Consider the following 26904-nt stretch of genomic DNA (forward strand, 5'->3'; position numbering starts at 1 on the left):
ATCTTTGACATAATGACTGTCACTGTTGGAGATTATCATATATTTTTAGTCCAACATTTTAATCTCCAGAATAAACAGATGTCATAATTTGTCAAAAACAAATCGTGGAGCAGAAGTCTGAATTCGCATAAGGTCATTTTTTTCCACCCAAACATAAGCACATTTCACCATAAAATAAGAGAGGGAAGGGGAGTGGATAAAGAGAGAGGCAGAGGGAGGGAGGGTGAGGTGGTTAGATACAGAGAGAGTGAACAAACACTCTGACACAGTCGCTGCAGCAGCAGAGCTCTGGATGTTTGCAGAGAGGGAAGCCCTCAGAGGGACGGCACAGAGACCCAGTCAGTGCCACCAGTGGATGTGCCAGTCTGTGCCCGGGCTGTGCCGGATCACTGCTGGCCCCGGTGTGAATGGGATTACGCAGGTTGCTCCACGTTTCCTGTCAGTGCTACTGCTGCTGCTGCTGCTGGAGGAAACATGCGGCTCCCCTCAGTCTTCCTCCTCCTGATGCTACTTGGGCTCTGCAGCGGCACAAGTTTCCCAAGTAACATCAACATCGGTGAGTGAGCAACTGGAAGACCCAACAGTGTCTCGTTATTACTGGTAGCTTTGGTATTTCCTGCATGCAAGGTTGCATTAAGTGGAGTCTAGATAAATCCCAAGCCGTCCCCTAACATAAAACTAAAACGCTCCAATTTATTTTATCCAAATAATATCACAGCTGCTAAAGAAAATATATTAGAGTGTTCTGAGTACTGTTACCCTGGCTGGATTCTTGCTAATGGGCTTATTTCAACAACAGAAAATAAACATGTTCATTTATTTTATAGCCTAACTGAAGGTGTGTTCAGCTACTAAAAATATAGTTGCATGTTTGTCACTCCAGACGGGTCAGAGTCATATTTTAGAATGAGCACTGTGGAAAAATCTTAAGAATTCCCAAACTACTGTACTTCCCTAATCTGCCCTACTGTAAAAATTAGAACTGTGGACAGTTACAGTAATATATTAAAGATCAGCTCCATGGACAGTTACGGCAACGTATTGAAGATCAGCACCATGGACAGAGCCAGTGGAATACTGTAGCAATCAGTACTATAGACAGAGTTACTCTGATACTATAATAGTAACTATGTTAAATTTAAGACCTTAATACAATAGAGTTTGTAACTGTAATGTTTTTTTTATTTATTGTTGTTTTTTTCTCCACCAAGATTAAAAGCTTACATTAGTTTGGGTTGGATCAGGTAGCTGTGGGCTGTAGGAGTGTTCTGCTGTTTGTTTCACATGCTTACTCATGTGCACTTTTGCTCCTCAATCATCTCCAGTTTGATGCCGATGTTCCATCACATTAACTGAGCTGAATTACTGAAATAAACGTATTGCTGCGGTACACATTCCAACCCGACAGTCTCGGTAATTTTTCTCTGCATCCATTTGGTGAGTCTGTCTGTCAGAACAGATGGACTGCTTCCAGCGCTGCTACATATGGTGAATAGATTATCCGCTATTCCAGACATATTCATCGAAAGATTCCTACATTTGGGTATCATCACTGAAAATCTCATGATGGCATCAACATCTAGTTTCCTGATTTTTATTGCAGAAGGAAATTTTGGTCTTACTGGTCATTTTTATCTTTTATTTATTCCTTTAATCATTTAGTTCTCATCATTTTAAAAGCAAAAGGTGCATTTAAGTTATCAGTGCTCTACACATGAAAAATACTAAAGTAAAATTACATATACTTGTGGACAATTTATTTGAGTAATTTCAAACTCAACCTCTCAGAAAATGTTGCTTTTATTCCACTACATTTGGCTGATAACCTCCTTACCACATTCCCCCTGAAAATATGTTTAAATGAGCTCCATCTGTACTGACTACAGCAGTGAAATGAGGCGTCCAGATAATCTAAAATGACGTCAAAACAGGAAACTTCGCACCAAAAGCTTTGCTCTCAAAGAGCATCAAAAGTACTTTCCATCCTTGTCTACTATTGCTCATGAAATATTGAATTTAGTACATTTTACATGTTGTCTATTAAAACACCATTTGTATTAGAAGTCATTAGAAGTCAGCCAAATAGGAAACACAACAATATAAGTAACACTGAATGTATACAGCAAAAAAATAATATATGTGTAAAACGTCATGGTTTAGTATAACTGCAATACAGTACTGAAATAATGTTTTGCATTTTATTTTGAAAGGAAATACATTTTAATGCAGTACTCATTAAAAAATAGCTGTTAAGTAAATGATTTAAAATTCCATAACTTGTTAACATCTTTTATTTAAGTTTGTGTTCTTGAAGTATTTAGAATAAATTTCCCAAATTTCAATTTTTTTTACCTCAGTTTTGTCCTAATTTCAAGACTTTTTGCATTTATATCGTACGTTTGTTTAAGTCTAAGAAGGTTGTGGCTTAAGTAAAAAGTTTAACGTAGAAAGCATCAACCTACACCGCATCATTTTTCATTTGTATTTAAAATATAGTGTTTCTTGCTGTACTTTGAAAGTACATCACGTTTTGCCCCGACTGACTTTCCTCTCTTAACTTTGCTACGCAGATTAGCTGATATTGTCACTCCCAAATGTCCAATTTCTTATTTTAGAGAGCTGTTGAGCCTCTCCGCTTGTTAGGTGTTCATGACGTCAGCGGATTTGTTGACACACGTGAGCAGGATCCAGTTCAGCTCCAGTGAAACGGTGACAGGTTCCAGCAAACACTGGGCTCCCACTGTATCCTGCATACAGAAAGTGTGTTTGGCGTCCGACCAGCTTTTATTTCTGCATTTGCAGCGACACGTCTGTGTAGATCTCTAATACTTTTGGTGCAAAGCTGTCAGTGTCGGGGGAGTCTGGGGGAAATGCTGAGCACACATTCTGGCTTGGTTTGACTTTATAACTGTTCTTCTGTTGGTTTGTAGAACTTTAATATCTGCAGCATGATTGCAAATGTGGGTGGTCTGTTTTAAATGGCCTTTAGGCACTCGGGGCTTCATCATGCTGGTACCTGTCATTTTCTCATCAGTTTGCCATCAGCAGCTGATGGACAGTCCAGTGTGATCCTGCCTGTCTTTAGTCTTTTGTCTGTTTCATTCTCACCTCTGTGGTCTGAAAGACTCACCTGTCAGAGCGGAAGTGGGCAGAAATGTTTTAAGCAGTTGCTAAGTAAAGTCAGTTTCACTAGAATTGACTCAAATGTGTGTTTCTGTGTCCAACAGGAGGCCTTTTCCCCACCGGCTCCCATGAGTACGAGGTCTTTCGTTTCGCTCTGTCCCAACACCAAGATGTTCCCAAACTTGTACCACAGGTGGACATGGTGGACACGGCCAGCAGCTTCTCCATGACCTACGCATGTGAGTGAAGTCCAATCTGTGTTGTTGACTCCAGAGACCTCACTTTATAGGTGTTAGCCGAATGGTAGCAGAAGACACACTACTTCAGTTCTGTTTGCTTTCACAAGTCTGTTGTCTTTAAAATTATGGGTTTGCTCATCATCCTTCTACAATCTGGACATGGTTGTGGAGAAGCTGGTGTGAAACACTACAGTCAAACACAGGTGGAGGCTTTAGAAGAGCAGGCAGCAGCAGTACATGGACAGAGAGCAGAGGGAGCTGAGCACTAAATGGAGTCTGGCTCCTGGGAACGTTCAGTACAGTAGGTCTGGAGAATGTGCTGACCTTGTTTTGTTCTGCCCAAAGCTGTCGCACTTATTACACCTTTAATTCTGCAGATAGAATAAGTCTGGGCAGCTATGACACAGGAGGTAGTGGTCTACAGTCTCCAAACAGGGCCAACGCTTCAGTCATCGTTCTACTTCTGTCTTCCCAGGTGCCCTGAGGCAAAACATCCCCCGGCCTCTGGAAATGCACCAGCTAGTGTATTTTAGCATTCCAGTATCAGCAGACAAAGATGCAGATCAACATGATCTAAACATGTTCTCGCACATCATCATAAACTGGCCTGCCCTTTGAAATGCCTGTTTTCATTTACTACCATAACTGTTGGCATGAGTGTAATTTTGACCATTTCTATCGTAAACATGGTGCTAATTGAAAGAGTGATTTAAAGAAAAGCCTTTCATCCCTCTCCTCTGTCTCCCCCCAGCTTCTGTCTCCCCCGTCTGCTGTTCCATCCCCAGTCTGTTGTGTGAAATTTAAAGCAGACTGAGCTCAGATGCCTCCTGTGAGACAGACTCAACAGTCAAACTCCGGCTGCGTTTGAGGTGCAAAAGCAAATATTTCTACAAAAACAGAGTCTTTCAGAGCTGCTATAGCTGAGACTTCCAGGTTGTGTTCGGACTTGGCCTCAGTGAGGACCAGGAGACATGAGCTCAGCCTTCCAGCTCTCTGGACTCCTGCAAGTGGAACACATTTTTTGGTTATCGCGTGAATGCTACATTAACTGGCTCCATTTGTAGTCATGGAAACAGCTTTGCCGTGTTTTTCCATGCAAGGTCATTAAGATTGCCTCGTGTGAAATCCTCCAAGTGCAGTACAAGTTATTTCTTTTGGTTGGTTTTTTAATTTATTAATGGTCATTTGCTATCAATTTAAAACACATATTGTGCTGTCTCTGGCATGGCGGTTGTAACTGGCTGCTGCTCCGGTGAGGTTCCCCTGCACCCTGAACGGCGTTGCGCCCTTTAGCGGTACGGCAGGAAGTGAATACACGGGTGAAGGTGGGCTGAATGGAATGTGGAGTGACAGGAAGGAGGAGAGACGATCTCTAACCTCAGTTTGACCCCGGATGATGTCACACCCTGCTGCACACTCCAAACTTGGCACGGGACGGTCCCCAAAGAGTTTTGCTCGCCGTCTGAAGTCAGAGGTTTTCTTCTGAGCATCAAAACGTCCTCCTGACAGCAGAACTGTGGAACCAACTACAGTCCATAATGTGAAGCTTTGGAGACCCCCTTCTTTAAACGTAACCCGTGTCCCCTACCACATAAGAGGGGTTGAGATGAATCCATGATGAGGAGAAGTGAGGGCGTCCCTTATCTGGAGCCTACAGAGTGAGATGAGTGAAGACTGGGCTCCCCTGCTGTAAAAATTTAAAATCTATAAATGATTTTAGTGTTAAGATTTTGGCAGGAGGCTCCAGTTGAGGGAGACCCAGAAACAGAGCTGATTCTGTTCTGCTGGCAACATTTTGCCCTTGAGGATTCACTTGTAGTTACACGCTCAGTTGAATGCCTGAAATCAGGATAAAGTGCAGAGCTGCGCAGGCTGCCCAGAACAGCGTTTATCTATGACAACGTAACATGGCAAATAATGACAAAGTGCTGGTTCTCAGACAGGGGAGGCGGCAGCGCAGAGAACCGGATTATCTTTAATTAATCATTTTAAATTTCCTGTCATACTAAACTCAAACAAGATCAGATGTCTCAGATAGGAGAGGAGGGATTAAAAAAGAGAGAGGAAAACAGCCAAGAGGCCCCAGACGAACAGTCTGTTTGGATCCAATTCCTCCTAGATGTTGTTGTCTTGCTCATGGACCCTTCAGTAGGGCAGAGGCTAAACTCGTTTTCAGCTAATGGGTAATTTTTATCATCCACTGAAATGTTGAAACTTTATCTGAATGACACCAGGTTGTACATTAACCTTTCTAATTACACCAATTAATAGGTACAATATTGAAAATACAACTCACTGACAACTAACTCTTTATCTGAACTTCTGGGTTGACTGTTGGCATGGCGATGCTGCCGTTTATCCATATAAAAGCCTGAGAATACTGCATTACTCACAAATCCAAAATGAAAGAGTTTCCTGGCAGGTTTTTACAGTTAATTAAAGCAACTTTTTTAAGCGGGGATGTATTTCATCCTGAACGCTGAAAAGCCAGACGGCAGCTTGCAGTGCTCGTGGAAGCAGCCTCCCAAGGGGAGGAAGCGATGTTGTGTCGCTTAATACGACCAATTATTTAAGCTTGTGTAAAACTTTTATGTGATGGAGCAGCGGCACTTCCTGCCAGCGAGCTGCGAGCTCTCCAGAGATGCTCCAACGTTCAATCTCGCGGAGGATCTGCTGGAGCTACAGCATGATCCTTCTGGATTTCAGCCAAGGTGCCATTTACCATCCATAAAACACACAGAAGCTGCAGCTTTTCAGGTTTTTAAACTTAAATTCCAAATGTTAATGATCAGAGTAGCTGATTTTTATATTCTATGTTTTGTTAACAGCAATGGTAAAATCATATTGACTTGTATTGTTGTTGTTACTGGCATGCGGTCGTCCTGGAGTTGGGGGGGGGCAGTTGTTTCAGCAACGAGGCCTCCTTGTCAACTTTGGAGGGAATTGAGGATAAACCTCTGTGGACAACCTGAGTGTAGAGGTGGAGGCAATTAAGATAGATGAAGCTACAACTAGAAGGAAAAGAACCTCCAACTCTTTGTGTGTGTGTGTGTGTCAGAGCTGCATGCTCAGCAGGAGATTATTGCATTGATGCCTGAGAGGCAGCAGCTGCCTAAATGAGTTTAGACCCCTTGTGTTTCTGTATGTATGTGTGTGTGACTGTGATTGGGCATTTTGTGTGCACGTGCGTGTGTGACTGGTGTATCACCCCGAGGAATGCAGCCATTTAATCTTTTATTCTGTGTTGCTGTTAAACACATTAATTAGAGCCAAAGGTTCAGATGGCTGCGGTGTTTTCTGTAAAAATTCAAGAGTCCAGCTGTTTGATTCCTCATCGTTGCTCCTCATACTTGCAAAAAAACCTTTCTGTTTTCTAGAACCGGTTCAGTTCCCTCAGGGTGCCCCGTCAAGTGTTTGTAGCTGGAACTGCGATTAATCATGTCTCTGAGCTGGAAAATGACAGAAATCCAGAATGACGGAGTGAAAGCGTGACCTGATTGCTGGGTGACGCATGTCTCCAGGCTGTCCTGTTGCATCTTTTCAGGACAGAGAGTGTAAATAGTGAGTAGAGCCAGCGGAGCAGCATGACGGTGATTACCTGCCAGCCCCACAATCTTCCCCCCTCATTCTAGTTTACTGTGAGGCCACACTGAGATGGACAGATGCAGGAGGGAGGGCTGCTCTGCCTAGACGCGGTCTCAGCTGTGGGCCCCCTGGTGCTTGGCATCGTCTCTAGGCTGTGTTTAAATAAAGCTCCATCTGAAAGCCTCAGGTGGTGATGAGCGAGATGTCTGAGTGGAAGAGCGTCTGCTTTGGTCCTGTGGTTGATGTGATGATGAGTGTCCTCGTTATGAGACACGTCTGATCTGTTGTCGCTCATCACGGTAATAACAGAAGGTGTGATCTCATTGATTGCTGACATTAATTGCACCCCAAGGGGCCCAGATCTTATTTTATCATCACAGTTAATAATTTGTCAATTAATGATGAAAAATATGAGGGTTTTTGTGTAAAATAAGTTCATTCAGACAGTGTTGATGACGCACAAGTAGTTCCATTGGTTTCCTGTGAATTCTAGTTCTAAAGACTGTTTTAAAGACTTCACTTGCAACAGGTTTACTCCCAACTTCTTCACATTTTTTCCCGTGTTAATGACATAAATTAACCATCAGTTGGCGCTTCATTCTGTTGGTCGTACACCTGAACTCAGGTCCCTTCTCATATGTGTGACTTCCTCACACTGTCTGATGAATGACTGGCCAGTTGTTTGAGCGGGGTGGCAGTGCTAATGCTAGGAGACAGATACCTCGTTAGCATGATTGCAGTCAGCCAAAGGCAAAGGTCTATTGTTAGCATGATAGCATACCTCCAGAGGGACCTGTTATTTCCAGCTCAAGCTTAATGAGAAGGGTTGGTTTTAGTATCTTATAACTACTGAATTAAAAACACAAATAAGAATGGTTATTTTCTACCCATCTAGGGATGAAACCATCAGCAATCTTTATATTCTCAAACCAGAACCATCCAGAACCCTCTGATTGATGGAGCCAAAGCTCTCACAGAGGTGTAAGGGGAGGCCAGCCCATTTAAAGCTTTAAAAACAAGTAATAAAGTCTTAAAATTGATCCGAACTAAACAGGAAATGAGTGCAGCAAGGCCAAAACTGGAGCGACATGTTCACACTCTTTAGTGCCCCGTAGCAGATGCACCGCTGCATTTAACTGTAGACGCTGAACTAATGATTCATTGATACTATGGAAATAAATCATATGCATCTTAAAAATGAACCCTGAAGCCAACTGAAAAGAATCACTGTCCCCAAATAAACACTTGAATTCCACAGCTGGGGCAGGTGACAAGTTGGAAACTGTAACAGTGATGAAGGTGAGATAAGAGCGATGTGTTGCCGACTGCATCAGCAGCAGTACTAAAGCACTGAAAAAGCCGAGTTCTTCCAGGTCAATAAACTCCTGATAAGTGCTGCATGTAGAAACCCCCCATCTTCAGGAGGGGGAGGAGGGGGACACTGTTAAGATTTTTTTAAATGAGCAGGACTTTGTGCTTTTGAGGTGTTTGTTCGATTGACGGGCCCTCTTATCATAATTAACTGCGCTGGATGTCCTTTTGTTATCCTGTACCTCCTGCTCTTTATGCTTAAATCAGTGTTATGAGGAGAGGATACAGATAATAAGGAGTATTTTTCATGGTCTGAATGTGCGGCTGTGAAATGCTGCATTATTCATTCGTCGTACCTCAGCAGTGAGAATTATTGTCTTAGCAACTTGATTCCAGGCTGTAAAGGAGCTCTGCATGAATAGTAATTTGATTACAGCCATTGTGTCTGAGGGGATTTACAATATGGAGGTCTTTTGTGTGAAAATTTGCAAGCTACACAGCAAGAGATAAGAAATAATGTTAGTCTATCATGCAGATAAGAGCTTTATCATCTCTTAGCACGGACCCATGTGGAGAATTTGCTTTTTTTGCAGATTAGAAACTAAATAACATCATATTAAGTCATGAAGTCACCTATCCAATGATGGCATGCAGGTTTTAAAGGTGCTAAAGAAAATTGGACCATGTAGAGCAATAAGGCTTAAAGCAGAAATGTTCAGATATCTTTTAATTTCTCATCTTCTGTTTCTGTCCCAGTCTGTTCTCAGTTCTCAAAGGGCGTGTACGCCATCATGGGTCTGTATGATCGCAAGACGGTCAACATGCTCATGTCCTTCTGCGGCTCCCTCCACGTCTGCTTCATCACCCCATCCTTTCCTGTTCAGACCAACAACCAGTTTGTTCTGCAGCTGCGGCCCCAAATCCAGGAGCCCCTTATGGCCCTGCTGGATCACTTCTCCTGGACCAGGTTTGTCTACATGTACAGCTCCGACTCAGGTGAGGAACCTTGCTGCAGATTGTCAGATGGTCTCATCTTTATAGAAAAATTGATTCAAAATTCAAATGAGTCCACTAGGTTTGTGCAGACAGGTAGTTTAACCCTAAAATTAGATGTGTCATAGTTTAAGAAGAAGGGCACATCTTCTGGGTAACAAAGGCGGTTGCAGGAGTGTTGCATGGTTGTGATGGCAACCAGACACTTCCAAACTGCCGTTTACAGACAAACTAGCTGTGCAGCACTGAGTCAAACGAACAAAACAAAGAAACTTGAAGGATTAGCAGAAGGCATCCCGAGCCTGGTGTCCCTGCAGCCATTGGTCTGATGTTATAGTCCATTTGACAGTTGGTGGCACACTCCGTCTGATCTCATTGAGTTTAACGTCAGCCCAGGAACCATCAGTACAAGTCAATCTGGTGTAATAGTGGGTAACTGTTGTGTCCCAGCGGTAAACTCTGTCTCATGTTATTGCATCTCAACATCTGCCGAGGAGACTGAGGTACCAGCGGGAGGCTGAGGGGATTTCCTGAGGCTGGCAGCCTCCAAAAGAGGCCTCCTGCGCGTCATCACACGGAGGCCCCAGTGACCATTAAAAATGGGATCATCTGTAGTACACACAGAGAACATCCCGCCTCCTCTCCTCTGTGTATGTGTGTGTGTGTGTGTGTGTGTGTTCGTGTGTGTGTGAGCTATTTATTATGTAACTAATGTCTACGCTCGCTTTGACACACATTTATGAACACATATAAAAGTGATGAATCACCTAGTAATTATCCATCCGGTTGTCCTGGATGCAACCACTAAAACATTGTAAAACAGTTTTCTTCTCACTGTTCCCCCTTTGAACCATCCAGAGGCCTGAAAAAGCTTTTATGTGTTCTCCTCCTGCTGCTGCTGTCTGGCTTAAAATGAGCTATTTAATCTCAAGAGGACAAGGTGATGGAAATGGACAATGTGATGCTCACTCAGGCCTCCCATGTTAAACAAAAAGAGCACAGACAGACAGACAGACAGCAGCTGGCATGAACATAACCCAGATGAAGCAAAGCTGTGTATAATTGGACATGAAACAGATTTTGTCTGACTGCTCACTCAACCATTAAACTCACTCTTTTCAGTATGTCAAAGAAAGAACCTTCCTATTCTGCTTCATCTGCATGTTCGTCTTTGGCCTTGAATTAAACTAAATTAATCTTTATTGGTTGTACAGAGGGAAAAAAAACAGTTTGAGTACAGCCTGGGGGCTTTTAAGTTGGCCCTTTGTTGACCCTAGATTTGCCTTTTATAGACCATTTATATTTAAAACTATGGAGAACCAGAGATGTTTTCTCCTGTGGTGTCAGACATTTATAGTGTGATTGGTCAGAAACTTAAAATGGGGAGTTGAAAGCAGCTGGTCAGACTGCATGTACCCACACAAGAATGGGACCTCTGTTCCTCGTCCACAATCTCGAGAAACCTGTCAAATTTCAGGATTCACGCAGAGTAACAGTAAATTGCCAGCTGGTCCTCCGTTAGTTGTCACTTAGCCCTCCGTTAGCCTTCGCTGGGATCTCACTTGGTCTGTTGGCCCAGAATCAAGCAGACAGAGTTTCTTTAATGAGTCTGAGGACAGATGGAGACTGATGCTGTAATTTTCTGTAAGAGCTCTACGGGGAAAAGAGTGAGCTTAAGAACAAGATGAAACACTGCTGATGAGGCTCTTCCTCCCCTCACTGCTTCTCCCATCTCCCCGTTTCTGCCTTTGATAAACAAGTTCCGTCATCACTCTCTTGACTTTTTGCGTGCGTCCATCTCTCAGCTACTACTACAGCAGCTAATCAGTAGTTAAGGATGGCATTTCATCTTTTAATTCCAATTCAATTAAAATTCAGGATCATTTGATTTGACAGTGACGACCTTTTCCAGCAGACACACTTTTTTTATAATATCACCTCTTTTTTAGACTCCGCCTCCTGAGGGGCATACAACGCTTCTGCCGACTGCTGCACTGCCATCATTTATCTGACTGGTTTTTACAATTTAAAATCAGCCACCTTTTATCTCCATTCACTGCAAATAGAGCAGCGGTAGTGAAAGTCTTGTGTAATTTGACTCTGGGAGTGAAGGCCACCCAGACACACACACACACACACACACACACACACAACATACACACACACACACTAATGTGTGTGTCAGTATCTTTGAACCTCCTCTTCCACTGTGTCTCTCTGTTCATCTCTCTTTGAAGTCTGTCTGAATTGTGCTGACTTGTCTTTTTGACACGGGAGTGTGTGTGTGTGTGTGTGTGTGTGTGAGTGAGTGCACATGTGTGTGTGCGCATGTGTGTGTGTTAGGACTGTAAATGCTGATGTGATTACTCTGTGTGTGGCCTCAGTTTTAAAGCAGAATCTGTATTTGTGGAAACATCAGCATTTTTCCTGCACGAATGCATTTTTATTAAAAAAAACACACTCAATAATAGAAATAGATGATAAATATTCAAACCGTCTCAGTAAATGTTCTATCAGAAGCTATGGTATCGTTATTTTGTCAGTGATGAAACGTGAGAGCTGTGTGCAGGGGTGCTGGTTTTGGATTTCCCTGTATCCGGTCTTCTCAGTTATCGGCAGGTTGGTGCTGGTGTGATTGTGCTGACAGGCGGAGGTCAGAGTTTTCTGCTAAATAATGGGTAACAGGAGGAGAGATACTGATAAAAGACTCAAGACCCAGCTATTGTCATCACTGTCTTAGAGAAGTCATGATCGATAAATTGATGGTCTAAACAGGCCACGTTGGTCCCATCACAAGACTGAGATGATTCTTGAGAGTTCAACTGGAGGCAGATGGCAAACTTCCTATTTCAGATCCAAGAAAACAGGTTCTATTGAGTCAGACACTCTGTCTCTTTACATCTTCAGTGTTAACGTCCACAAGTACATGTTAATCAGCCAGCCTTACCCTCTATGAACACGGGGAGTAGCATAAGGGCCAACAGTCAGTGCATCAGACGTGAGGAAGGTGCATCTGTCCTGTGACTCAACACTCAAAGCCTTCTTCTTATTTTAGCTCAGTGCTTTACTGCACGTCACTGCCTCTCACAGATGAGCGTCTTCAGGGACATCACACTTAAAAAGGCCAGACAAGCTGTAGTTGTGCTTTATACAGAGTATCTATTATTTGAGTCCTTCCTTTGAGTGTGCTGCAGATTTCATGCAGTGTGATGTTCTCTAATGTGACTTCTGAGCTGTTATCCAGTAGGTACAGATGCTTTCTGTCACTCAGGGTTGGTGGTACTGCAGAAGATCTTGGACACAGCAGCAGAACGAAACTGGCAGGTTACCTCCGTTAATCTGGACAGTCTGACCGAGACCACCTTCATCAAGCTGCTGACTGACCTGGATTACAAGGATGAATTTCAGATCATCATTGACTGTGAGATGGAACGGCTCAACTCCATCATCAACCTGGTAAAACACTGCAAGTCAAACTGCCCAGGCAAAGCGTTGGAGCACCGGCACCGACTCAAAAACCAGAGTTCTTCTTTCACACAGACCCATTGAGATTAGTGCTTTTTACATTAGCAGTCTTTAGCATAAACGTCACGTGGACGAGACAGATATTCCATTCCAAAGTTCCATTTTACAACTCCAGTATCGACGTTTGCTCCCAGCTAAGATATAATTGTTTTCAGTGAATGCTGGCGCTATGTCGCAATATTTTCTGAAATTGAATGAAAATGATGATGATTGTTAAAGTGGAAGAAACAAAAGGTGGTGGTTTAACCTGGATGTCATATTTGATAAAGTATTTATTTCAAAGATGTTAAAAAAACAAAACAATATAAAATCAAAAATTAATTAAAATACAAAATCTATACAGTCGTGTGTTTAAGCAAAAGAGGCAACACTGGGGAGACCACATGGATCAACCAGCGTGTTGAAAAGAGTAGGATGAAATATACACTTACTTGATTGATCATAGAACAGTAAAAGGGAGTGCAGAGTGTGTGGAGTTAGTTGGGTAGTTGATGGAACTCTCTCAGCCAGGCTTTTTCATGTTTTGGCCAGCTGGAGTAGAGAGTAAGAGGCAAAGTGTGAGTTCTGGCTCAAAACCAGCCTTCGCATGAGAAGGTTGTTCTGATGCTCAACTCCAGCTGGCTGATGGAGGCTAAAGTATCAGGTGCTGTTTGGATGTGTGAAATGAAGCTAATGGCTTCAGCCAACCTCTCATCTTTATGTTAGCTCCACATGATTCTGTCTGAACTCATCCAGTAGACTGACCAGAAGAACTTTGGAAGAATGTTTTCACTTGTTATGAGTCAAATATTAGCTTAGCACAGTCATTTTATCATTTTGTGTTAGAGTAGCTCTGATCTGCTGCAAAGCAAAGTAAAGGTGGAGCAGGAGATGATGGGATGAGGGGATGAGGCAGGAAGAGTGTTGCTAAACAGCTTCTTCTCTGCCTGGGATGAAGTGTATACTAGCTGGCGCTCAGTAGAAGCTGGATGGAACACCTGCTTCCTCCTCTTCTCTTCCCCTCATTGCTGGTTTTCCCCCCTCTTCTTGCATCTCTCTATTTTCTCGCTCTCTTACGCTTTTCCTTCTTCTCCTCTTGGTGATCAGATGCAATTATATACCTAAAAGATGATTTTGAGTCTTCCAATTAGCAGCTGTTTGAAAGGAAACACACATGCACATAGATAAGTGTGATGAATGTTTAATAGTGCTTTTTATCATCATTAGAAACATCAGAGAAATGTAATTAGCATCTCATTTCCCCTCCTCAGATTGCTGCTCAGAGGAGGAACTTGAAGAATTACCATTACATTCTGGCTAATCTGGTAAGTCTGACTGGTTAACTGGACAAATGTGGAAACTCCGTCAGCATCAGGAGTGAATCAGGGTGTGTGTGTGTGTGTGTGTGTGTTTGTGTGTGTGTGTGTGTCAGGGTTTTATGGACCTCAACCTGACAGAGTTTCAGAAGCTCAAGCCAAATGTGACAGGCTTCCAGCTGGTGAACTGGTCCAATCCATCAACGGAGAAGATCAACCAGGACTGGCTGGAGTTTGACAATAAAGATCTGAAACTGGCCCGCAGGAGGCTCCGGGTACAGACTCTGGACTGTCTTGGTCCTTCAAAGTACTTGGAGTAATTTACAGAAACAAAAATGGGTTTGTCGCTTTCAGTACACAGGAGCTCTGACCTTTGATGGAGTCAGTGTCATGGCGGCGGCTTTCCACAACCTACGTCAACAACGAATCGATATCTCTCGCCGAGGCAACGCAGGGGAGTGCCTGGCCAACCCACCTGCTCCCTGGGGCCAGGGCATTGACATACAGAGAGCACTGCAGCAGGTTCACAAACAGTCACACAGGAGGCAGATTTTCACACTGACAGGCACTCTGAAAATGGATGTCTGTGTTCAGGTGCGTTTGGATGGACTGACGGGCCGCGTCCAGTTTGACGAGCGAGGACATCGGACCAACTACACTGTGACGGTGATGGAACTCAGCCTCAAGGGGCCCAGGAAGGTGCTGCTGTTGTGTTTCAGTTTAAAAAGAGGTTTGGTGTTTTCACCACGTCAGCTTCTCTCAGTAATTAGCTCCCCCTCCTCTGATTAAAGGAACAATCTTCAGTCCAATCAGCTGCTGCAGCTCTTGAATAAATAAAAGTAAAAAATTGTGTCTCAGCGTAAACTTCATCACAAACACGTTGGCACGCATCTCTAGTGGAATAGCGTGTGTTGTCCTCAGTGAGACCTTTTAAAGAAAGCAAAGTTGCAGCAGGGACGTAAAGGGAAGAGAGCCATGCTGAAGCTGTCAGGGATGATGCATTCAGCAGTTGGTTTCTTGTTTTAGTAACAGCAGTTATTTTTAAAGAAGTTTTCTTGTTTGAACCTCTGAGTTGGGACACCATTCTTGAGACCGGTCTGTGACCGTCCGAATGCTCACTGAAACATGTTTGATCTTTCAGATTGGCTACTGGAATGAGAGAAGGGGCTATGTGCACACTGCCATCTACAGGCCGTCGATGGAGGAGTTCCAACCCATCCAGAACAGGACATATGTTATCACTACTATACTGGTGAGACTTGGAAGACCTTCAGCTTGCTGTTGTTTGAAAACTGAAATGGCAGCAACATTTGACATCTGCAGGAAGCTCCCTACATGATGCTGAAGAAGAACCATGAGCAGCTTGAAGGGAACGACAGGTACGAAGGGTACTGCGCTGAGCTGGCCTCGGAGATCGCCAAACATGTGGGCTTCAACTACAAGCTCGAGCTGGTTGGGGATGGAAAGTACGGAGCCAGAGACTCTGAAACCAAGATGTGGAACGGCATGGTGGGCGAACTGGTGTACGGGGTGCGTGTGCGGAAAGAATCAAATTCCCAAAATTCTCTTCTGGCTTGAGAGCTTTCAGCCTTCACTATCTTTTTTCCTCAGAAAGCCGACGTGGCGGTCGCCCCGCTCACCATCACTCTGGTGCGAGAACAGGTGATCGACTTCACCAAACCTTTCATGTCTCTGGGAATCTCCATCATGATCAAAAAGCCCACCAAGTCCAAACCGGGTGTCTTTTCTTTTCTGGACCCTCTGGCCTACGAAATCTGGATGTGCATTGTGTTTGCCTACATCGGGGTCAGCGTGGTGCTCTTCTTGGTGAGGGGTGTGTGTGTGTGTGTGTGTGTGTGTGTGTGTGTTTGCGGTTATGCAATGGAAAACTTCTTTTCTGCTGATGTTTGAACCCTCAACTTGTCTCTGCGTCAGGTCAGTCGTTTTAGTCCTTATGAATGGAAGGCTGAAGATTCTGATGAAGATGAAACTCTTCCTTCTTCTACCTCTCAACGTGCTTTTCCGTCCTCTGAGCTGCCTCATTCTGCAGGTCTCATATTATCTACACCATCAAGTCTCATCATTTTCACTGTTGTAATAGGACTTTCATCCATTTGGGTTTTCTGTTCTGTCACTCAGGGTTCTCCCAGGGCCAAAACCACAACCAGCAGAAAGAAAAAGATTCTCCAGAACACACCAATGACTTTGGGATCTTTAACTCACTCTGGTTCTCACTGGGGGCGTTCATGCAGCAGGGCTGTGACATCTCCCCGAGGTAACAGTGGACAGTAAGAAAAGTACTGATGACTAATTTAAGTACTGTAGTTTATCATCTCTCAATCTTCATCTGGATTTCTCTATAAACCTAGAAAGAACTCCACAAAGTGCCTTCGGTCTTTACGGTAGACTTTCCTGATCATTTCCACAGAACAACACTGAAAGCAAACCAAGCTATTAATTTCTCACTGTCTCTCTCTCTCTCTCACACACACACACACACACCTGCATGGATGCTACAGTCATACAATGATTGTGACATGCTGCAGGGTTGTACATTTCACTTGTGTAGAGACCTCAGGGAGTTGCTATTCTGGATCTGCTGCTGTGTCTGCCAGCATTTTAAACTCTGCGTACTGTATATGCACATTTATACTCATAAACTAGAGCTAATCAGCATCACTTTGTTCCTTTATGGCCAGTACTCATATTTTTATGTATAAGTATAATTTCTTGATACACTCAGACATTAATCTGACTTCTCCTCCAGGCTGACACCAAGTATTGTTGCTCAAAGATTCACATCCCTCTTGATGTGTTCATAAATACATCACATGGGGTCACCTTGATATGAGTTAGGCAGGACCGCAGGGCTCAACATTATTGGAAAGGGTGTGAGAGAGGCAGGCAGGGGGATAGAGGGGAGCTGTAGTTGTGATTCTGATGTGAGATATGGCTGCTGTATCGGTGTGTTCCTGAGGGCACAGTCATTTCTGCTGTATTTTACACACTTAAGCCACAGCTGTCAAACCTGCTGCAGAAAAAAAAGTCTTCCTTCATACAAATCAGCAGGTGAAAAAGTAGTTTTGTAATAATTTAGTTTGTGAATAACCAAGAGTGGTGTTGGGGGTAATTACCAAACCTGTGGTCTCGCTCCTCTCCTGCAGGTCTCTGTCAGGGAGGATCGTCGGTGGGGTTTGGTGGTTTTTCACCCTCATCATCATCTCCTCATATACCGCCAACCTGGCAGCCTTCCTCACTGTGGAGAGGATGGTCTCCCCCATCGAGAGTGCGGAGGACCTGGCCAAGCAGACGGAGATCGCCTATGGTACCCTGGATGGAGGTTCCACCAAAGAGTTTTTCAGAGTGAGGACATGCTGGACATTAAATAATGACTTCATCCAACCTAATGAATTAAATGTCTTCAGATGAGACTCCTCAAGCAGTGTGTCCTTCAACCTCCATGACACCATGCTATCCAACTTTGTCTCTGTTGTCTCTTTCATGTGATCAAAGCGATCAAAGATAGCTGTTTTCGAGAAGATGTGGTCATATATGCGGGGTGCAGATCCATCCGTATTTGTGAAGAGCACCTCAGAGGGCGTGAGCAGAGTTCGAAAATCAAAAGGCAAATACGCCTACCTGCTCGAGTCCACCATGAATGAGTACATCGAGCAGAGGAAACCCTGTGACACCATGAAGGTCGGAAGCAACCTGGACTCTAAAGGCTATGGAGTGGCCACACCCAAACTATCCCCCCTCAGGTATCCTCTACAAATATTCCTTTGAAAGTGCATGTTAGCTGACCTTGAGCTGTTATTATCATGCTTTCACACTCAAGTATTTAGACCTTCTGGAGATGAAAAATGAGCTTAACCATAAAGAACTGGTGAATCCAACACTTACATGTAAATGTGCAGCTGAACTCTTTTATACTGTCAGTATTCTGCTGCTCCAGAATCAGCCTCACTGAACTGCAGATGTGTGGACCATGGACAAATGTAAGGATTAGCAATATATCCGACCAAACCTGTCAGGTATGCTGGTATTGAGAGAGGAATCTTGTCTTGATGGGGAAAAAGGGAAACCTGGCCTGAACCTATGGACAAGTGCCCTCGTCCAGACACTGCAGAGCACTGAGTGCTGGTTCAAACACAATCACACAAACTTCAGATATGGGAACGAAGCTCACGGGCCTCAAGCAGAAAAACAGAGCAGCTCTGTGGCTGTTTGTCTGTCCATTTGTCTGTCTGAATGTCAGTCTAATAGGGTGCTTTCACATTAGGGGCCTAGACCCAGCCCAGAGTTTTCCTGTCCCCAAACTTTCAGTTCATTTGCTCGAGCTTGTTGGTGTTTCTGTTGAATCCCTGGGATCCTTTTAGACTAGGGTTAGGGTGAGGGGGTTAAGGTTGGAATGGGGTTAGAAGTTTATGCTCCTCGGTCAGACTGGGTCCAGACACACAAACACAGTTCTGCTATAATGTGAAGGCAGCGTGGGGGGATTGGGGGGGTGTGGGTGGTGAGCGCGGTACGACTTGAGCGTGCCTAATGTGAAAAACCCTTAATCTGTCTCTCTGTGTGTCTTCTCTTTGTCTCTCTCTCCTGTTGTTCTTCAGTTTGTGTCAGTGGGTCTGTCTGTTTCCTGTCCTCTGTCGTGTCTCGTGATGCCTGTCTGACTGCCGGCTTGCCTATCTGTCCGTCTGCACTGCTGCTGTCAGATAAAAAAATGTCCCACCTTTTCGGATTTTTATAAAGGATTTGTCTCTTCCTTTGAACCCGACAAGATACTTTCATGCAGAAACAAGAAAGAGACACACAAACTTTGGGTGTGATGTGAAGTGGCTTCGTCAGCTGAAGAATTCTATACTGTACATGGCTCCATTCATCACTTTGTGCATTTATACATAGATTACCTCAGATTTTGCAGTAGTTTAGATTAAAACTACAATGGTGGGACGCTGCCTCTGGAAGTAATTTCCTTCATTTGTTCTTTTTACCTGGCAGCAGCAGTTATAGAGTCACGTTCTCAGATCTCTGCGTCCATGTTTTTCATTCTGTCATCCCTGATAGATCTCAGTCTCATTCTCTCCGCTCCATGTTTCAGCCCACCCAGAGCCGGGAAAAGGAAATAACTGCAGAGATGAGATTAATACATGGCCGGTAGAATTTGAGTTCCATAATATGAATCCATTCACGCCGGCAAATACATTAATGGAATTTGTTCCGCTCTGTCCTCCTGTGAGAGATTTGAAGCTGCAGCAAATACAGACATAATTCAGCAATTCTCAACACAAGTATCCTATTTTGTGATCAGTTGCCTAGCAACAATTTTGTGTTAAACCATTAGAGCCCATGAAGGTTCAATGCTGTCGTTCCAGTTCAGCAGATTCTTTCTTCTGTCTCTGGGTGGAGTCAAACCTCTGCATAGTTCTCACCCATCAGCAGAGTTGTTGCTGTTGTTGTTGCCATTACCACAGTAACTGTTTAAAGCGCATCATTCCTAATAGGCTGTTACAAAGTCTAATGGACTGGATAATCTGGTAATATTGTCAGTTGTTTTCTAAAGCAGACCTTTACTAAGAGAATCAACCAAATGAAGAATTGCAGAATGGAGCCAGGCCAAGGAATCACCTATAGTTTCATTTGGTAATTTATGGTCATATCACGTTCAGATATTGGTCAGACTGATGTTTAACAGCAGAACTGGGACAGTTAGGTATGAAAACAAAGCTAAGCATCAGCATCCAAAAAAAATACAGAGAATCCAAACTCAGTTTCTGAAACAATGCTCATTCGTGCACTTTAACTGCTGTCATTTCCTCTTCAGTCCCATCACAAGTCTGTCTTATCATTGATTAGTAATCATGGCTGATTTATCAGTGTGACTTAACCAGCAACAAACACACCGCTGCCATTTGATCTTGACTGGTTTATAAAGGCGAACAACATTCGGCAGGAACAAGATTAAAAGAAATTGAAGGTCTCCGATTTTGGATGAACTTCAGCCAAAATATGTGATTTTGTTAAATGACTGATGTTCCACCTTTATTGATCAATTATCATTGTTGTTTATCAACCCAGGCTGGACACAAATGTTCTTTTCCTTCACTGGAACTCCTCACAGATGTGCCAGTGTGATGGTGTAGTAAACCGCTAACTTCCCCAGCCGGGTCTGATAGACATTGTTCCGCTGATTTTACAGCATCCCTGTAACCTGTGCACCATAGCTGGCAAGAACAGCGAGTTGCTAATATTGAAGCAGCCAGGTGTTTTTAGCTGGAAAATAACACTTTTTCCCAGTCTGGGTTGAGAAGCAGCCAGTTCTTTAGCAGCCGTTTGTTGAGTGATGATGTTGACATGAAGATGCCTGTCATGATTGGATATACTGATGTTGCTGCTGTCTTCACTGGCCCTGCACATTAACTCTTAGTTCCCTTTTATCCCTCATTATTATCATCCCCGTAGAAACCCCGTTAACTTGGCAGTATTAAAACTGAACGAGCAGGGCCTGTTGGACAAATTGAAAAACAGATGGTGGTATGACAAGGGAGAGTGCGGCATCGGGGGAGGGGACTCCAAGGTCAGATCACCATGACCCCCCAACGGGTAACGACAGGCAATGGTACACCAGGGTAACCGGCAACCATCCACATACCAAATATGGAATAGTAAACACTCCAGGTGCCTTCAATCTGACTACACTTAATCTCAGAATCTTCTTCTGTTGGCCCTGGAGGTATTTAACTGATCACATTTATTAAGTTATCGTGAAGAGCCTCTTTCTTTCAATCCCAAAATAATGATCTAGACTGTACAGTATATAATCTAATCTGCAGTAGGGCGAGGATATCCATTTTCTTAATCCTGATAATCATCTCTGCGACAGGATGATAATCACTGTTTCTGGTGAATAATCCTTCACTCTTGGCCCCCTTCAGAAATGGGACTTTTAATCCTTGAAAGCTGGAATGTTTTCAGCTCTTTGCCGGTTACCCAAAGTGATATAATAATACACATCTCGCACGTAGGGAGTCAGGCCAAACCCAGCTAGATGGAGTATTAACACATATCACTTTTGAAGACTGTTTTATAAATGATTGTGCTTTTTTTATTTATCGTTTTCTTTCTGTTATGGAGATTTTCTCTGTAGCATACAGAAGTCTGTATAGCATATTGCTAAAATGGCTGCCGTTGCCACAGCAGCCCGGATGCTGCACAGCTGAACAATAACATAATATAACATGGAGGTGCATAATGTTATTTATGTTATTCCCAACCCCTTCCCCCTCCTTTGCTGTCATGGTTCTTTGAAGAATCCCAGTAAACCTAGCAGTACTGAAGCTCAATGAACAAGCCATCTTAGACAAGTTGAAAAACAGGTGGTGGTATGACAAGGGAGAGTGTGAACACAAGGACTCCGGCAGAAAGGTCAGTTCTGGAGGTCGCTCCACCTGGTCCCGACATCATGTGTTGATTTGCCCCCCCACCCCCCACCCCCCAATCAGACCCACACCTTCAACGGTTTAACCCATCAGATACACTCTGAAAAGAAGTCTCCTTCCCAAATGAATCTTTTTCTTGATCCATTTGTCATCTTCCAACTTACAAAATAAATCTGTTTCTGTCTCTATGCAACAGTGATCCTGTAAACGTGTAAACTATAAATAACACTAAAGGATCACGTCACGGTAGATCACCCTGATTTCTGTCCACAGGTAGTGAGTGATCCTGCATATTCTGGACCAGTAACTCCAGTCATCTAGTGCAAACCAACTGAGCTCTCAGTACCTGTGGTACAAAAATCAGCCCATTGTCCTTTGACAGAGGAGGGGTTTTGTTTTCAGAGTGCATCACTGCTGCTGATCTGACTATTCTGAAGAGCTGCAGGGAAAAACATCACAAACAAATGTGAAATATTTAATTTATGGTGCAATGAAGGGAAAACTTGGTCACTCTAGTTTTCCTTGAGCCGAAGAAACTGTAACGTCTGTGAAACTTTGGCTTAACTCCGCTGATAATTGAATGCGGATTGATGAGAAAAGAGTCGAACTTGAGCCGATTCTGAAGAAGCAGACTGTGTGAGATAAGAGGTTTTCATGTCTGCAGATCAGTAGATTTCTTTGGAGGCTTCCTTCTGTTCTCCAGAATATTCTGTGGTCAGCAAGTTCAAGCTGGAAGCCGCCACAGACAGACAGACAGACAGACGAGGGACCAAAAATGTGACTTTTTACATCCCTTTTAATCCCAGCTGCTTTTGATTTATTTATCACTTTAAACATTTAAGTAGTTTTAGGAGAGATGGAGACTTTCAGAGCTAAAGAAGAGATTAACTGCTTTTTTAAGAAAAAGTTTCGACATTCAGTTAAATCAGATGTAAAAAGTCACATTTTCAAAAGTTGACTTTCTCTCTCTCTCTCTCCCTCTCTTCCTCTCTCTCTGTCACACTATGACTCTCGGCCTTCGTCACTCGCTCTGTTAGTGGCTGCTGAGGCAGTTCACCAACCCTGACACACACACACACGCACACAGATGCTTTGGTCTCCAATCTGTCATGTGCCTCATCGTCCCCCCAACTAGCCCCGACTGTGATTTACTAATGGGAGAAAGAAGTGACATGCAACAGAAAATGCGGCGGTTTTTGATGTTTGATAGCAGATAATCACCTAAAAATTTGCTGCAGTTTATTGTGAGCCTCAGGAAGGAAACATAGTTACATGTAATTTACATTGAATTTGCATCTCTTTGATTGTGGAGCTTCGATTTAAACATGGTTAAACATCTTTGATGAGCGTTTGCGCCTGGTCACGTGATCAGAGAATAACTCTCTTGCTCTAGTGTTTTTATTTCTAGCTTTAAATTGATGAAAACCATAAGAGTGATGTTATAAAAAGAGAAATGTAAGTCCAACTCCGGTTTCCCAGGCTGTGATTGGTTGAGGGGAACATGACAGTTTGAAGAGGAAAGCCATCTGATTGGCTCCGAACCCTCACGACCCGCCCCGATGAAGATAAGCCCCGCCCCGTTTGACGCTTTCCTCTCGTTTTTTTAACATAGGTTTGCATGCATCTCTACAGGACGGCTAAGCCCCGCCCACTCAAAAGTGTCACGTGATGCATGTCACTACAGACGCACAAACACAGATGTCATGACAACAGATTTGTCAGTTGGATCTCAAATAAGAGACAGATAAAACAGACAGATGTTTTTACTTATTTGTTTTCTTCTGATTTAGAGAAGCTTTTTAATCTCAGGAGTCTTCACTTGTTTACTGTGCATGAATTTGCATGCACTGGCTGTCAAAGGCTGTGAGTTCAGGCAGTTCAGCTTGAGCCGTTCAGACCCAGCTCTGGTAGATGTACCTGGGGGTGAGTGTTCAGCTTCGCTGATGAACTGGACTTTCGCAGCCTTTGACAGGTTTATTAGACTTCATGTCCACCGTCACTGATGACGTCATGACCCTCTTTCATCCATCGGTCTGCACCGACAGGACAAGACGAGCGCACTCAGTCTGAGCAACGTGGCGGGGGTGTTCTACATCCTGATCGGCGGGCTGGGGCTCGCCATGCTGGTAGCTTTGGTGGAGTTCTGCTACAAGTCACGCATTGAGTCAAGGAGAATGAAGGTGAGTTCGGCCACTGGTTCTGATCCATGTAGTCGACCAGCCGACCATAAATTGTCATGAAAAGTCTCTTTTGCAAGTCTGCACCAGAGATGGAGTAAATCTCGGGTGTGTTGGATGCTGGGGCAGGATGGCGATGTCTTTATTTAGCTGAAACAGTTGCCTCTGAGGCGCCGACGCTGCTCTGCTAAATGAATAAACCTGGGATTTATTTGCACCAATCTTTGTTATGACCGCTGACACCAGGCGGTTCGCAGAGAGTGAGCGTGGGAGCCGCAGAGGCCGACACAGGATATTAACTCTGGAGCCACATCATTAGTTTCACAGAGAGAGAGAGAGAGAGAGAGAACATCAAAAACAACTTTATTGCTCCGACTACTGGTGATGATTCACAGTCACGGCTCCAAACTCCTTTGATAATTTCATTAAAAACCTGAAACAGACTGATTGGCTGCATATTTAAAGGTTGAAGGATACAGAACAATGTCCATTTATTAACTGTTGCCGATGTGAACATTAATGCTGAGCTGTAACATGAGCTGCTAACCTGTCGTCCATGACAATAGCATGCAGAAGCTCCACGCTGTTTTGCACTGGAGGGCTGTCATCTCTCTGAACAGCATTAAACTGCTCCCGGCGAGGCTGTTTTTCACTGTACAGCTGCCTTCACGAGATCCCCCTGTGGTCGCTCATTACTCTGATATGCTCTAATATTGCAATTGTATCATTAACACAACTTTTAGCGTTTAGAGTTATGACCCCGCCGAGGGAGCTGCAGCCCAGCATGATCAGTGACTGCTTTTTTTCTGTCTTAAATTGTTGTCTTGGTGCTGTACTGGAGAGTGAAGACAAGTAGTGGACAGGAAGTCCCTTGTGTGTTCTTGATGTGTCCCAGGTCAGGTCAGACTGGTTGCTACAATCATTTTTAGGCTCTTTGTTTCCTCCGTCTGCAGGAGCTCATTGATGCTGCCATGCTGAGCACCAGCCTCGGTGGGATGGTGGCTGGAGGAGGGGCGGCGGCGGTTGGTTATGGAGGAGGCGTGGGAGGATCTTTGGGGATCGGAGGGGAGAATGGCCGCGTGGTGACGCACGATTTCCCAAAAGCTGGACCTCAAGGTTTTCCCTGCATGAGCAAAGCTGCCAGCCTGGGTCTGTCCTCCACAGGCATGTGACTGAAACGGAGCCCTCTGATTGGACGTAACTCTCCTGTCCACCTGTTTGTAGGTAAGAGGAGGAAGGAAAGGTTAGAGGGAGAGTCCTGCACAGGTCTGGGTGTCCAGAGTCACTCCAGTCAAAAACTGTGGGTATGTTTTTACTAGATCATCAGACATGAGTTAAGGGGTTACGTAGATTATGTAGAGATTCTGTTGGCTTTAAAACAATATAACTGAACTTGTATTTTATTTATTCAAAACCTGATGCCTGTATTGAGAGCAAAACTTTAAACAAAAATGAATTTTTGGAATTTTGTTGGTGTCAGACTTGACAAAGCACGGAGACACAGGAAGAGGAGCTTCATGGAGGTGTGTTAGCTGACAAACAGGGGGACGTTCACTGTCACTGTGCCGTACTCGACAGGACAGCAGCTGAACACAACAGCTGAGCTAAACATAAACTGCCAACGAACTGAATGAAAATGGGAACTGCAACCAAACCAGGAAATTTTGTACCGGTGTGGTTTTAAACTCCAGCGGTTCCTCCTGGGCAAAGACTATGGGAAAGAGGAGGGATCTGGAATTTTTTAGAACTTTTTAACAAATGCATCACATTTTGAAACATCAGAAGAAGTTGAGCATGTTAGACACACACGAGGATGATGGTGGTGATGACCTGAGGAAGCATGAGCAGAGTTTTCCTCACAGACACCTTCTGTTCAGTGTTTGTGGTTAAAGTACGTTTGGAGCTTTTTTTTAAAAAACAAAACAAAAAACTTTTGCATCAGCCTTCACCACAGAGAACACACTCAGTGAGGTTTTAATGTCTTCTGGGGTTTATTTTAACCATTAGAGACGATCCAGAGCGACTCTTGTTCACACAACACAGCACAATTCTGTTTTATATAACGTTAGCCATGTTGACTTTGGGTGGCTTTTGCTGCGTCAGCATATCAAGGCCAGACTCTTAATGAAACACAACAGTTAGGCTTTAGATGACATGAAATTGAAGCTGCATTTAAAAAATATATGTATAACCTGAATTGTAAAGGCTCCTCCGGGAGCACAGGGGGCGGCATTTCACTCCTCATCAGCGGAGTTCGACATCGTGAGTTTTATTTCATTTATTTCGTGTTTGATGAGTTCATAATGTGATTGAGATTATTTCGATTTGTAAATGGGGCGTTATTTTTCTTTTGAATGATGAAAATATCTGTATAAGTCTTGTTTTCTGATAGACTGCGCTTGAATCGGTCTATTTCAAAGTGTCATCGGCTAACTGGTTAGCATGCTAAGATGCGTAAGTGCTGCTTCTTATTTTGTCAATGTTGGTTAATCAGAAAGGGAATAAAATGAGTCATATTTTACGGATTGCACCTTTAAACGTTTCAAGTATTTACTAAATTTAAATTATATAAATGTACGTTTGCTTTGAATAAAAATCAACCTGGGAGTTAATCCACATTTACTGGTGAAAGTTGTATTTTTGTTGCTGAACGCATCCGGACACGTTGCTGTTTCGCCGTGATGCGTTCAGGAAACCACAGACACGTTCGGTAGTTTGGGACCACAAACGTGCAACTTTTGTTACATTTTAACTGAACTGTCTGTGTATTTCAGTTGTTTTTCTGTTAAATTCAAGGCAGACAGTCTGTGAATAAAACTGGTAATTTAATCGAGTCCGTTGTAGTTTCTGTCTTGAAACTGATGAATGGATGATGGGTAGGTGGATGTCCTTCATTGATCCCAAGCAGGGAAATTACAACTACAAAATATAGAATCGAATCATTAGAAGCTTCTGTCCACTTATACAACATATGTATCAAATCATTTGTGAGAGAACTGTACATTAGATCTTCAAGGTCAAAGACTTCTACATTAAATAACTTTTATTAGTAAAGACGGAAGTTTTTGTTGTTACTGTCTCAGCTGCGGCTTATCTCTTTCATATATTCTCCTCATCCGTCATCTTATAAAACCTTTTGAAATTATGAGGGCAGGCTCTTGAGCCGTGGGGCAATACCAGATTGGAGGTTAAATCAGATTTTAGCTCCCATTTCCAA

General features: G+C 43.5%; 1 protein-coding gene across 5 annotated transcripts; it reads left to right on the top strand.

The window, feature by feature from the left end:
• Window positions 1–215: 215 nt before the first annotated feature.
• Window positions 216–26445, top strand: LOC130537343 (glutamate receptor 1-like). Of its 5 annotated transcripts, none has more exons than XM_057054071.1 (18): window positions 216–556; window positions 3228–3362; window positions 9015–9254; window positions 12523–12707; window positions 14027–14080; window positions 14188–14346; window positions 14426–14593; window positions 14666–14770; window positions 15213–15323; window positions 15395–15601; window positions 15683–15898; window positions 16007–16121; window positions 16211–16346; window positions 17236–17434; window positions 17585–17832; window positions 20534–20648; window positions 23556–23690; window positions 24641–26445. In XM_057054071.1, the coding sequence occupies exons 1-18, from the start codon at window positions 475–477 to the stop codon at window positions 24857–24859; spliced, it is 2829 nt and encodes a 942-aa protein (XP_056910051.1). In that variant the 5' UTR covers window positions 216–474; the 3' UTR covers window positions 24860–26445. The 5 variants fall into 5 exon arrangements, 4 of the variants coding, with proteins under 4 accessions (XP_056910051.1, XP_056910052.1, XP_056910053.1 ...); XM_057054072.1 differs by lacking the exon at window positions 20534–20648 and adding an exon at window positions 21382–21496; XM_057054073.1 differs by having other exon boundaries at window positions 14666–14737.
• The last annotated feature ends 459 nt before the right edge of the window (window positions 26446–26904 follow it).

This window comes from Takifugu flavidus, chromosome 14, assembly GCF_003711565.1.
Source record: "Takifugu flavidus isolate HTHZ2018 chromosome 14, ASM371156v2, whole genome shotgun sequence".
Taxonomy (NCBI): Eukaryota; Metazoa; Chordata; class Actinopteri; order Tetraodontiformes; family Tetraodontidae; genus Takifugu; species Takifugu flavidus.